The sequence below is a fragment of the Ambystoma mexicanum genome, chromosome 3p (assembly GCF_040938575.1).
Source record: "Ambystoma mexicanum isolate Mex_15411 chromosome 3p, UKY_AmexF1_1, whole genome shotgun sequence".
NCBI classification, from domain to species: Eukaryota; Metazoa; Chordata; class Amphibia; order Caudata; family Ambystomatidae; genus Ambystoma; species Ambystoma mexicanum.
Window position 1 is genome coordinate 816,463,506 of NC_090925.1, and position 14,223 is coordinate 816,477,728.

Here is a 14,223-nt window from a genome sequence, read left to right on the forward strand (position 1 = left end):
AAAAATTATTTTTTATTCTGGTCAGAGCATAGGCCAGGGCATAGGTCATTACGACTCAGGCGGTAAGGGTTTTACGGCGGCGTAAACAGCGCCGACCCTTACCGCCTGAGTACGAGGTCCCTTAGCGCCATGGCGGACTTAACACCTGCTTTTAGCAGGTGTTAAAATCCATGGCGCTAAGGGACCATGGAGTTAATTACCCCACCGTAATTTACGGTGGCGTAATTAACGCCTTCCCCACTCCCATTATGCCCTATGGGGCAAAAATGGGAATGGGGAAGGGTAAATGGGGATTGGGGACTTACCGCCCCGCCAAGGTCGGAATGGGGCGGTAAGTCCGCCAACCACCATGGCGTAAACGTAGTTTACGCCATGGTGGTAAAGTCACGGCCCAGGCGGTAACTTACCGCCTGGGTCGTAATGAGGCCCCATGTCCACTAAGGGGCTTTCCTCTCTTGACTCCAGTGGGCTCCCTACACACCAGATTTTCCAATTGCAGACCGTTAATACCTGCTATCTAATGGTAGTTAGGGCCTAAAGGCAAACACCTTATCTATTTGGCTTCCTCTGGGGATTTCTTATGGGTGCCAGGTCTTAACACTTCCCCTGGTTTCTTAATAGGAACTAATAGTTTCTGGTGTGCCAATGTCAGACACTCTGGTCCATCCTCTCACTTAGTCGCACCCTTTTTATCGACTCCCTGATCTTACTAGCCCCCCTGTTTTACACTCACCCTCTCCCATGCTACATAGTTTTTTATGAACCTGCTAATTCCCTCCTTTGCAATACCAGTGGTGGCAATTCTAGATTCCACCCCTATGCCAAAGTTATCTAATGCAACACCATAGAATGTGAGTGGTATTTTTGTGCAAGCATGATCCAACACAATCTGTGGCAAAGGGGAGGGCGGTGGCAATGGTGGCCCGGCATATTCTACCGGACTCAGAGCATGCACACAGTGACCAGTCCGATTAGCGGTGCACATACAGTGAAGCACTGATTCATCTCCACCATTTGCAAAATGGCTGAGAAGAGCCTGATTGACTAGATGCAGTGCTGGTTAGTCACTTGCTTACGCCATTACCCCAAAGAACAGATAGAGCCGCTATCTACAGTAAGCAGTGCTGCAGCTGGCATGAATAATGGCCAACCTGGTGGCACCCCGGTGGTTCATTTCTGCTCTCCATATCTAACAGCAAAAGTTTTATGAAATGATCTACGCTAATGACAAATGATAAGTATACACTTATCATTTGTCATTAGCGCAGACAAGTGCTCCTGATAAGATTTTGAAGTGGGAGTATTTTACTCACTATTTTTTAAAGTTGGGAGTACACATTTTTTTTTAGGGAGTCAAAAAGTACAATTCTCAAAGGGAGTATTTTATAAGCAAATAAAGTGGGTAAAAATATGCTTAAGATGTAAAACAGAAATCTTTTTTGAAGACAGATTTCTTTGCACCTAGTTATTGGTGCAAATTAAAATGTGCATCTTTACCTCGGATCAGGCAGTAATAACAGACATTTCTTCCTGCGGCATTGTGTAATATTGATACAGATATATCCATGAAGCTACGTGGGTGAAAACAGTGAGGTCAAGCTCCTGTGTGTCCATTTCCTTTTTGTTGGGAGAATTTGCACTACCTATTTTTTATTTTTGGAAGTATTTGCCTATTTTTAGCGAGTATAAATGGTGAATACACCCCTTACCTTTAGGGCTGAGTGTAACCACTGCTCGGGGGAAAAGTTCCATAAGGATTCCACTACCCAGATATTTAAAGAGCATGGTTCCTGGTGGGTAATGACCCCTCTGTGAGAGAATGGGTAGATATGCGAATTGGCCCCAATCGTTCTCTATCCCAAATACATACCGTCAAAAAGGAGATAGCATCTTCCCGCTGCAGGCGGATCTGGGTGTCAGTGATAAGCTCTTGGATTCTCCTGCAGTCCTCCTGGATCCTGCTCAGATTGGTCTCCATATCCTTGAGGGTGGGCTCCCCCTCCCTCTGCAGCTCTGCCACCAACTCCTCCTCTCTGGAGTACAGGAACTGGTGCAGCTTCTGGAACTCCATCCCAATGTGCTCTCTGTAGATGGACATGCCTTCCTGCAAGGTACAGCACATAGTGTGAGGCTTCATCCCACTTTTGCTCCTGAAATCACTAGCCACTCCAAATGCTTTGAAGGAGATTAGTCAACAGAAGGGTGTCAAATCATGTGCAGGGAACAATAATTAAATACACTGTAATACATACTGGAAACTCTCCACTTCAAACAAATCGTAGACGGACCCACCTACTGTGCTGGACACACCTTAGATGCAATTCTCTACACAGGTCGACTCTCGACCACCGGCCACCAGTACTGATCATATGGAGTGATCACCACTTGATCCCATTCACCGTCAAAATCTCAAACCGCATACTGCCCGGAAACACACTACTCCACGCAACTAACAAAATAAACTGGAAGAGTCTTGGCCTGGAAACCCTAATGGAATCAACCAAACCAAACATCTCCAAGCTAAACAGAATGACTCCAGACTCAGCAGAAAACGAAATTGACACCTGGATCACAGAGGCTGTAGACCAATTAGCAACTGCAAAATTCTTCAAATCCATTGAAAAAACAATTGCAGCAAGATGGTTCCAAGAAGAACTGAGGGAACTCAAAAAAACAAATTGCAAACTGGAACGACAAGGGAGAAACCATTACAACCAATCAGACAAACTCTAATTCAGTCAAAAACTCTAAATCTACAAACCGCCTTAAAAGCAAAAACAGCATACTACACCACAAGAATCCAATCGAGGACAAACCCACAAAAATAACTATTCAAAATCATAAAAGAAATCAAAAACCCAACATTGTGCAACAAAGGCGTCGTGCGATCAGAATCGCTGTCACAACATCACAAACCACCTAAGAACAAAAATAGAAGCAATTCAACAGACCATCAATAAAAGCCATGCAATAATGAATGACAGCCCTGGTGGAGACTGTGCTGCAGTATGCTGAGGAGCTGTTTGGAGCAAGGCAGCACAAGACAAGCTGCCAGAGGAAGAGCACAATATGGGCTGAGGTGGTGGGCAACGTCAGAGCTGTCGGGACTGTCCCCCGGATGAGAAAGGATTGCTGCAAGGGGAGGGGCGACATCAATGTCAAGGTGCACTCAACCATTGCAAAGCACAGGAGGGAGTGCGCAGCCATAGGTCAAGGCACCGTGGAGCCCCTATGACTCATGCCATGGAAGGATCGCCTGAGCAGCATCCTGCACATGGAGGGGATTGAGGGCATTGGAGGTGCTGAGGCTGGTGCAGGGACACAAGGAGAAGGCAGTAAGTACTAGTGCATGTACATGTGTGCCCACCCTCCCTTTTGCATGCCTCCACCATCAGGGTGCCGAACAATGGCCAATCAAAGTGGCCTGACCCATGGCATGGAATGCACTGTCTACCCTTCGAAGGCTGTACCACCCTGATAGACACGCAGACATGCCCAATGCACACATCCTGCACGTACCACCCTCCCCCTCCATGAGCCCCACCCCTGCAAGTTCATCCACCTAAGCAACAAGACCCACGTGAGACACATGTCACCAACAACACAGTTGCTCATACTGCATGTGATGTGTATAATGCATGACTGAGGACATGTGTGGCAAACAGCTGACAGCACATCTCATCTTCCCAACAGGTACCCACTCCACGGACAGCGACAAGGCAGGACCATTGCATGAACCCACAAGGAAAGGTGCCACACCTGCGCAAGCCAGCCACACTGGCGGACGCAGCAGGCAGCATGGCAGTGGGGCGACACCAGCACAGCCAACACCACCACCCCAGGCAGTGGCAGCCCAGCCACCAACACCGCAGGCAGTGCCAGCCCAGCCACCACCAGCCCAGGCAGTGCCAGCCCAGCCACCACCGCCACCCCCAACACAACCTGTGGCAGTGCCAGCCCAGCCACCACCACCCCAGGCAGTTCCAGCACAGCCACCACCACCTGTGGCAGTGCCAGCCCAGCCCCCACCTATGCAACCTGCACACATTGGTGTTGTGCACTATGACACCACAGGCAGTGAGAGTACACACGTGACGCAGGACTGTGCCTGTGCACACACCAGCCCACACCCCATGGCATGGCCGCAGACAGATGTCGCATGTGAATATTTCTGAGGAGTCAGACTCAAACGGGGAACAGGAAGTGGCCATGGACTCCTATGAACATTATGAGGGGAACACCACAGCTGGATTTATTCCAGCCACACCCACAAGCCACGAAGCCTGCGGCCACTGCCAGATGGTAACCTGCGTGCAATAAGCGCATGGCTGGACAAGATCGAGCACCAGCAGGTGGAAATATACACAGTGGCTGGTGAGCAACTCACAGAGATGCGCAAAATCCGTAATACCATCCAGAGGAGCACCCACCGCTTTGGCAGGAGCACTCAGACAGGCAACATCTGCCATGGTGACACTTGGGCAGAGGGTGCGCAAGCACACAGATGCCTTGTCTTCTGCAGCAGAGTCCCTATCACAGGCCATGCAGTTCACATTGCAGTACATCCATGCCCTGTGTTCTGAGCCCTCATCCACCAACATGCCCACTGAGGGCTCATTAGATGGCACACCAAGGCGAAGGTCCATCCGCCTTCTCCGCACAAGGCTCCAGGACTCAGACCCCAAGTCCAAATGTGCCGGAAGTAATGCATGGACATAGTGGTCATGCTGATGCATACTGTTGTGTACTTAGAGTGGGTAGGTTGTTTTGGGGGATTTTGAGTGGGTAGGGTCTCTTAAGGGATTTTGAGTGGGTAGGGTTTTTTGGGAGATTTCGATTGGGTACAGTGTTTTTGGGGTGGGTGTTGGGATGGGATGTACACTTCATGTATATCCAGAATGGCACTCCAAATCATAAAAAGAAAATTCACACTTGCAACCTTGAATGGTCATCAATCTTTGTGTGCATGTATTTATTGTGTGAGATGAACAGTGAAAGGAGCATTGCCCAGGTAAATTGCAGGAAGCATCAAAAGGAATTCTCAATAAGCTCCTGGCGGATGATGCGACCCTGCCTGGCCTCTTCATGCGCAGTATCGGCATGTGTGTTATCCGCATGCATGCCTTCATCATCCCCAGGTTGTCCATGTCCACATCTGGGGGCAGGGGTATGTTGCGCTGAATGCAGATGTTGTGCAACATGGCGCATACCAACACGGTCTTGCCCACCTTATCTGGCTTGTACATAAGGGCCCCCACAGTACAATGTAGACTTCCACACACCAAATGTGCACTCAATTGTCACTCTGGTCCGAATGTGTGCACGATTGTACGCCAACTCCTGTGGTGTTTGTGGATTCCTCACAGGGGTGATCAGCCATTGGAGCTGTGGATATCTGGAGTCCCCTGCAAGGGGGACAGAAATAGGGCGTGTCAGTGGATACAGTGGATGAGTGTACCTTTCAAGCACTGTGACAATGGTCAGGGTAAGTACAGTTCCCATATGCAAAGTCATGTTACACCTTAAGGCATGTGGGTCATTGGATGAGTGGTGTACATCCCTGATAGGCATATTATCTAGGTACTCCGTTGATACCATGTTGACATGATACTACAGGATGATGTTTGCATGCCCGACACAGACAAATGGGACATGGACAGGAGGGGCACAGTACTCACACTATGGTTTGGTTCATGTACTTATGTGGGCCCACTGTGCCTTGTGGCATTCGGATCTCAATGTGTTGTAATGGGATGTGCATGTTGCAGGGGAGGACGGGAGATGGGATTTGCAAGTGCTCTGGTGTGCCTAGAAATGGTTGCTGATGTGAGCCACGGTGGGGGACACTGGCTGGGTGGTAGGCCAGGGTGGACACAAGAGTGGTGCGTACATGCACCATGTATGGTGCATGTTGGGGCATAGGTGTGAAGGTGTAGCAAGGTGGTGGTGTAGAGTACACAGGGGCCTGGTGGCCTGTGAGTGCCATATGGCCACATGTGTCAGCGGCAGAGGGGTGATTGTCAGGGGAGGGTGAGTGGTGAGGAGGTAATGATGGAGGTAATGATGGCTATTGGGTCATCCGCACATCACTTAATGATGCTGTCTGTTAGGGGCAGTGAATCATTCTAGTGAGAAAACCCGCCTATGGGGGGGGGCATCATCAATGATGTGCACACGACACATGAGTATGGGGCATGGCAGTGGGCGCACAGGACTGATCTGTTAAAATGAGCTTCATCCAGTCGTTCTATGACCACATAGATGTTTGCCGCGTTGCAGTGAAAATATCTAGGAAACGGTGCGTCCTAGGGACTTGAAATGTGTTTTTCAAGGTCCTAAAGGGAAATTCAGTTCCTCATGTCCAGACACTTGAAATGAAATGGGCTCTGCCTGGTCCTTTTACGAACATCTTGATGTGTTGCTGCTTCCAGGCAACTGTCTCATGTGTGCATGGGCTGAAATGCAGGGAACGGGGTGGGGTGTCCACATATAATGCCAGTGACATCCAGAGGGTCCCCACAGGTAACTGCGCAAAATGTGGTGCAGATTGGTGGAAGGGTGTGGAATTATATGGGGAACAAACAAGCAAACAAACAGATTTTCCGTGCTATATAAATAGAAGATTTACAAGAAAGTTGGTACTCAGCTTTTCAGAACGTTTAATCATTTTTCACATGCCATACAGGCATTATACAGTATACAATATCCATATAAAACAGTAGTATTTCTTGTCATATTAATTGAAAACATGTACACTATGGTAGCCCTAGATGGGTGCAACAGATATCATTAAAGTGTAGGGAGGCTCACCTTGAGCTGGGAGATACGCTCTTCCTGGTCCCCCATCAGTTCCTGTAGCTCCCTCAGAGTAAACTGCAGTGGATTTAGGCCAGAGATCAGCTGAACCTATGCAGTGAGGGAGAAAGGGGAAGAATGGTTACTAAAGTCGGGCAACTCGTGAAGACATCACCGAAATACAGTTTGCCTCTAGATATTCAGTAGTGCAAATATTGTTTTTATCAAACACAACTTCAGTGTGGGGAGCAGAAGGGAAGCACCCCATCTTCGGTCGAAAGCTTCAATACCCCACCCGTTATAGGAAGGGTTCACTCATGTTAAATTCGACCTATCATTATGAACATTACCCCTGCTAACTATGCAGGGAGTATTTATTCTATTAAAGACTAGGTGCGAGCATTATGCTTCAACTTCTTTTATTACTACTCTCAGAAGTTTCAACAAACCAACAGATCAACAACACTAAAAATGTCCCAATAGACTTTTCTTCCTTTAGAACAACAATCTCCATAGTTTCTGTAGTCCATCTCACTCCATGCTCAGCTATGACCACTTCCTGTCCCTGAGCTCCCCCACTCTTTTACTCGCTCTGAACTGTCACTTAAACTCCACACTATGTCCTGCCAACAGAGCGAAGACTTAAACCACTCCAAAACCGAATGTCGATTCTCCTCGACTCCAAGTGACTATCCTGGCTAGCCTCTCATCTCAATTGTTCTTCTGCTCCTCCCCTAGGGATAATACAAAACAGAAAGTCAGGGTGGCATCCATGTATTGACACTCTTATACCAAGCATTATCATCTGCAATTTATAAATATGTCAATATCTTCAAAAAATGAATTGGGAGGGAATTTAATGCTCGCCTCCTAGTCCTTAATAGAATTAATACTCCCTGCGCAGTTAGCAGAGGTAATCTTCATTCTACGACAAGACTAGAGGCGAGCAATATGCTTGTTTAAAGCTCCCTAACACAGCGACCGCTAGGTTCTCGGTCGGCTTAAAATAAAACTCCTTAAATGTACGATCATTAGCCCTGTCTGCTGCTAGCATAATCTCTCTTAAAGATACTCCTGTTGTAAAGGCTTTAGATGCCATAGCTCCCCGCACAGAATGCACTCCATACTTCCCCAAATCAATGTTTGCTGCTTGCATGATCTCCTTAACCCATCTAGCAATGGTGGCTGTGGATACGCCCTGAAAAGGTTTCCTACGTGCTATGAGCAATTGCGTGGTACCGGTTGCCCTGTGTTCTGCTGTCCGGTTTTCACATTCTCTGATACAGCCTCCTACACACCACTTAGATCTACTTGAGAAATATGGATAGTGTACTGACGCGGTTCCCGTCTTAGTTCTTTTTACTATCGAGAAAGTTACCCCCTCGGGTCCAAAGGACCTTCTATTTACCTCTAGCGCTTTCACATCCGGTATGCGCTTGCAAGAAACTAGGCATAAAAGCATTGCTAGTTTACCTGACAACTGCTTAGGATACAAATATCTGTCTACTGGCCAACTTTCCAAGAGCTGAAGGACTACTGATACGTCCCAAACTGTATTATAATGAGGCTCCGGGGAAACCTAAAATCTAGCTCCTCGAATTAGCATGACCACCGATGGGTGTTCCCCAGCTGGGACGCCTTTGATCGGTAGATGTCCTGCAGATATCGCTGACTTGTACACGCCAATCGTGCGGAATGCTTTTCGGTCTTGCAATAAGTGTGCAAGAAAATTTAGGATCATCACTACAGGCGCTGAAATGGGATGAACACCTCTACCTTTGCACCAGCTAATCCATTTGGCCCAAGCCGCGTCGTAGCTCCTTCTAGTTGATGGATCCCAGGATTCTGCAATAAGCTCTGCAGCTTGTGGCGAAATGCCTGGCAATGCCCAATGTCTCCTGATATCCTGCATGCGATGAGCGGGAGTGTCCCTCCCACTCTCAGAGAATGATATGACCCAGCTGGGTCCGTGAGCAGTCGTTCTCCTTCTGGTAGTACTCTCGGCAGGCCTACCACTAGTTCCATAAAAGTTGGAAACCATACTTGTGACTTCCACAGTGGTGCCACTAATAGCAGTTCTGCTTTCTCCCTCCGACATTTCGCTAGAGCTCTGCTCAGCATCATGAATGGGGGAAACGCGTAGTGCAGGCTGCCGCTCCATTCCTGCAGGAATGCGTCCGTCCCTCGAGCATCCGGGTCCAGCCTCCAGCTGAAGTACTCTGCTGTCTGTGCGTTCAGCCGGGATGCAAAGAGGTCTATGTGTAGCGGCCCCCATCTCTGATTCATCCTCTGAAATACTGTCAGATCCAGCTTCCAATCCCTGGAGTCCGTGAGGTAGGGTGAGTTCCAGTCTGCTACTACATTCAGTGCTCCGTGCAGGTACTCTGCTGTCACTGACGTTTTTGACTGAAGGCAAAAATGCCAAAAGTCTTTCACTAGTTCTGCTAGCATCTTGGATCTGGTGCCACCCAGGTGATTTATATAACGGACTGCAGAGATGTTGTCCATTTTCCATAATACGCATGATTTAATCTTCCCTTTCGTGAAGGCCTTGAACGCGAAGGACCCTGCTAACAGTTCCAGGCAGTTTATTTAAAGAAGAACCTCCTCTTTGCTCCACTTCCCCCCTGTCTTTAGGTCCCCGCAAGGAGCCCCCCAACCTAACCGGCTGGCGTCGGACTCTGTGACCAGGTCTGGCCGATCCCCGAAAATGGTCCGCCCATTCTAGGCGTCCATATTCTTCAACCACCATTCCAGTTCGGTCACGGATTTGTGATCCAAAGGTACTAACTGATGATACCTCAAGCCCTGCTGCAAGTGTCTTATCTTTAATCTCTGCAGTGCACGATAGTGTAAGGGCCCAGGAAATATGGCTTGAATGGAGGCTGCTAGTAGCCCCACTATCCTCACTAACATCCTGAGCGAAACTACTTGTTTCTGTAGACATCCTCTCATTTCTCTCTTGATGTCATGTATTTTCCGCACTGGGAGTTCCAGCGTGGATATCCTGGTGTCTAATATAAAACTTAGAAAGTCTAGTCGCTGTGTGGTGTCTGACTTCTCCACATTGACTAGAAATCCTAGGGACAACAACAGTTCCTGCACCCATTTTGTCTGATATAGCAGTGCCTCCTGGTCCTCGGCCAGCAGCAGGAGGTTGTCTAGGTAAATGATCACCTTTATGCCTTTCTCTCGTATTGCTGCTGCCACAGGCTTCATCAGCTTGGTGAAATCCCAAGGAGCTGATGCAAGCCCGAAGGGCATGGTCTTGAATTGCCAAAACCGCCCCTTGCAGTGAAAAGCTAGGAAGGTCCTGAATTCCTCTGAAACTGGGACGGTCAGGTAGGCGTCCTTCAGATATAGTCTCGTCAGCCAGTCTCGTTCTCTGAGGGAGTCTCGGAGCTGGTGGATGCCCTCCATCTTGAAATGGCGGTAGACTACCCAACCGTTCAGTTCATTGAGGTTTATGTCTGGCCGTACCTTCTCTTTCTTGTGTACTAGGAACATGTTGCTCACGAAGCTGGGTGTGCTTAAACACCTCTCTATGGTGTTCTTTTGGGCGAGCTGAAGCAGCTCGTGATCTAGCAGGTTCATGTCTGCACGCGCTAATTGCTGCTGGTGAGGTCTGCGCTCTTGTATAGGTGGTTCTATAAATTCTAGATGCAGACCTGACACGGTTTACAATACCCACGCATCGCTGGAAAGCACGAGCCAGTTTTTTCAGAACATATAAATTCTCCCTCCTACTGAGGGGTAATGTGTTACTCTCACCTTGTGGGAATCCTTGACCTCGGCCGGATCCTCTCCCTCTGCGTCCCCTCGGGAAACGTCCCCTGGCTGGGAAAAAGGAATCCTGCTGCCTGTTTTCCCAATATTGGGCTCTGGGATTTGGGGGTCTTCTTCCTCCTTGGTTTCGACCAGCCGCGCGACCCCTGTGGCGACAGGCCACGGTAAAAACTCGGTTAGGGAAGATTTTTCGGATTGAGGCTTGAGCCTTCTCCAGAGAAGTGTAGGTACCGACGAAAAGGCCCATCTCTTTCCCAAAGGTTTCACCAAACAGGAGTCCCAGCGGCGCTTCTCCCGCTTCGTATGATGCGAGGTCACTGAGCTTGGGATCAATCTTCAGCAATAAGCCTCTTCTTCATTCTGAGACGATGGCGCAGTTGGCATTGCCAAGTAAGCAGACTGCTCTCGGAGCCCAGCCTGCCAGGGCATCGGGGTCTACTTCTCCCCTGTGTCTATAGCCCTCTCTGCCAGGTCCATGATCTTTGCCAGAGGACTGGCTAAGTCCAGCACCTTTTCTTGGCAACTCTTCCAAGATCTGTCGATGCCTTTACGGGGATCCTTACTAGTGTTGGATACAAACGTAAGCATCTTGGGATCTAGCTCCGGGGTCTCGGCTACTTTACCCAGAAGGTCCGGCCTTGGGCATTCTGCACGAGGGCACTGTCGCACTTCCCTGTCGAGTGCTTTCCTCAATCTTACGGTCATGTACTGCGCAACTCTTTGTGATGGTTGCCAGTCAGATGATCTCGGATTCGGATGCTGTCCGGGTCGAACATATCTTATTCTACCTCCTCGAGGTGTTTCTCCTTGCGGGCTCTTTTGCCGCCGCTGGGCTTGACCTCTTCCTCCTCCACTGTCTCTTCCTCGTCCTGGGAGGGCTGGTCACCTTCCACTGGCTCCTCTTCCGAGCCTGGGTCCTCCTCTCCATCACCTTCTTCCCCTGGAGCAGGGTTTGTGAGGCTTGGCACTGTCTTACGCTGCAAATATGCTTCCCTGAGCTTTGCGAAAGCGTCGACAACCTCTGGGGCCTTATCTTTCGCCCCATCCGAAGGGCCCTGGGGGTCACAAGAGGATTTCCTATTATGGGCCTGAGTACTCCCCTTAGACCCTGCTGTCGAGGGTTCGATGGACGTGCGATCTGCCTTACTGGTGCTATCTTTAGGCTGGTGTAGGATTGCCTCCAGGGTTTCCAGCCTTTCCTACAGGGGTCTCACCCCCTGTGCCACGGCATCCACTAGTGAGTTTCCCAGCACCTCTTTGAAGCTGGCAGCTAAGTCCAAAGACTGCTCCTCTTCACTCCATTCAAATTCTGATATTCTGGGAGGTTGCTGTGTGCCTGTTATACCTGAGACAGGTGTCTGAGCACACCCCTTCACTAGCTGGTGCTTATAGAGAGTTCTGGTCAATCTCCGGTAACTACTTCTGTGTTACTTCTGTAATTATTATTATTATTTTTTTTAATATACTCTTGTGGCAGCACTGGGCAAATTGTTCTTCTAGCGCCTGTGATGGGCGAATTAGGTGTCAAGAGGCCCTGTGGGGGCTTAGAATATCTCTGGAGCCTGGGCTCATGAGTTTCACGGAGCTTGGGCGCTCCTTGCACGTGTACAGCTTGTTGCTGTCGTTCAGTACGCCTGCACGATGTTTATAATATAAGTGTCCAACTTTGGTCGGAGTTAAATTGCTTTATTCCCCTCAACTCCGTGGGGTAGCTTGGAGATAATCACTGCCGTGCCCGGGTTCGTATGCGCATTCGCTCCGTGTCGCACAACAAGTGCGACGCGGGTTCTGATGCTCTGAGCTCAGGCCCTGTGATGCTGGAAATGCATTGGAGGGACAGGGCCTCCGTATCCTTGTCCTTTACTGCTTTTTATCGTGTGTTCTGTCGTGTTTTCCGCGCAGGAGTTCATGTGGGACTCCTGGCGGTGCAGCTCTCTTTTGGTTTGGTGAACGGACCCGTGGGATAACCTTATGGCACCCATGGGTGGGGGTACAACCCTGTGCCCCTAGTGTATGTTTTTGGGCACCTGTGGGTGGCCCGCAGAGCAGGGTAGGGGCTGGTGGCAGTTCCATGCTGAGTTTGACAGGTGTGCGGAGTATCCTCCATTTTGGGATACCCCGGCCCTGCCATTGGGATCAGTTGATTCCTGATGGAAAACAAGATGGCCCCGGTGGCCTCTTGCTTTCTATTACCCATTACCTTGTCTTCCCAAAGTCCTGGGAAGCCCTGACCCTGTCCCTTCCCCCTGACTGGCTGTTGGGTGGAAATGCCATATATGGTGTTGTTGTGAAGGCCCGGCCAGACTAGCTGGAGCCTTCCCGGTGATGTATGTTGTGGGTACCTCCTGTGGGTGGGACCTGGGTGAATGGAGTGTGTGACGAATATGCATTCTGTGTTGTGGGTGTCTAGTATCTGGTGGTTGACACAATGACTGAGACAACCCTGCCCGAAACCGGTATGAATGCAGCTTGGAGTGTTGAATGGCTCGGCACTTGTCCCAATGCACATAACTTGTTGTGAATGTCTGGAGAGAAGTGAAAGGCCTGAATACCTCGTGTGCCTGATTGGCTGCCTGCCTGCATGAATGCCCGTAGTCGTGATTGGATGCTTGAGTGTGACCCAGCGGAATGAATGGGAGATCAACAGTATATCTGAGGACCTCTCACTGCTAGGAATCGTGTTCAGAAGCTGAAGTCCACTACGACGAGTAACTGGAGTAACTGACGCTTGACCTTGAAACCCCCGCTGGACGAGAAGGAGTGCTGTGGCTCTCCCTCGCAATCTGAAGGCTGCTGTGTTTCCACGGACTGACCCAGAGAGGACCTGGTAAGGCGCCCTCTTCCCGAGCTACGAGGGACCATCGTGCACAGCTGATCTTTGCCAACGCTCCCTGGTAGACAGACCTTCGACAGGCTGCCGACCTGATACGGGGACTGCTGCGGAACTCCAAGGAGAAGCCCTCGGACTGTTGTCCGCCACTGTCGAGGACCGCCGTCGCCGACCGGAGCCGCTGTGCTCCCGTTTGCCTAAGAACTTTAATTGATCATCGGACGCTCTCGTCTCCATCGTCATCCACTTGTCTCCAGCTGGAGAAGGCCCGACCGTCGACGCGCCGAGGAGCATCCACTGGTGGGTTTCCCGCCACCTAAAGACCACAGAGACGCCGACGACTCGACGTCCTTGCTGGGCCACAGTTCTTCATCATCTCTTTGCGGCCCAGAACTATCGTCACCGAGGTGCCCCGCACGCCTCTTCCTTGCAGGACCCCAACGCTCTGTCGTCGACGAGCACCGATAGGAACGAAGTTGCCACTTCCCTGCCGTAGTTCACCCCGTTCACCGTCGGATGTTCGACGACCCGTGACTCCTGCCTTAAAGGGAGGGCACTCAAGAAGGGCCGTCGATTCCTCGACACCGAACGCCAAGTTCCCCGACACCTCTCGACGATCCGTGGCTCCCGCCTGAAAGGGAGGCTCTCAAGAAGGATTGGTCGACGCATCGTCGGAGTACTCTACTCCACCAGGTACATTCGGGGGGGTAAAACCTTAATAGGAAGAAGTGAGACTATTGAACATATGGACTGGGCTTGTGCGATATATCTTATTTACAGGTTGCCCAGGTGGGGGGATCTCCACTCAGAAC

The 14,223-nt window shown here is 50.0% G+C and overlaps 1 protein-coding gene across 2 annotated transcripts in view; it reads right to left on the bottom strand.

Annotated features, from left to right (window-relative positions):
* Positions 1-14,223, bottom strand: part of LOC138580934 (zinc-binding protein A33-like) — a 219,370-nt gene that overhangs the window by 76,054 nt on the left and 129,093 nt on the right. The window contains exons 2-3 of one of the 2 annotated variants that reach the window (XM_069651866.1): positions 6,811-6,906; positions 1,871-2,104 (exon numbers count right to left, since the gene is read on the bottom strand). In XM_069651866.1, coding sequence (XP_069507967.1) covers positions 1,871-2,104; positions 6,811-6,906 — 330 coding nt within the window. The remainder of the gene's footprint in view (positions 1-1,870; positions 2,105-6,810; positions 6,907-14,223) is intronic. The other variant, XM_069651867.1, reaches the window with a different exon arrangement.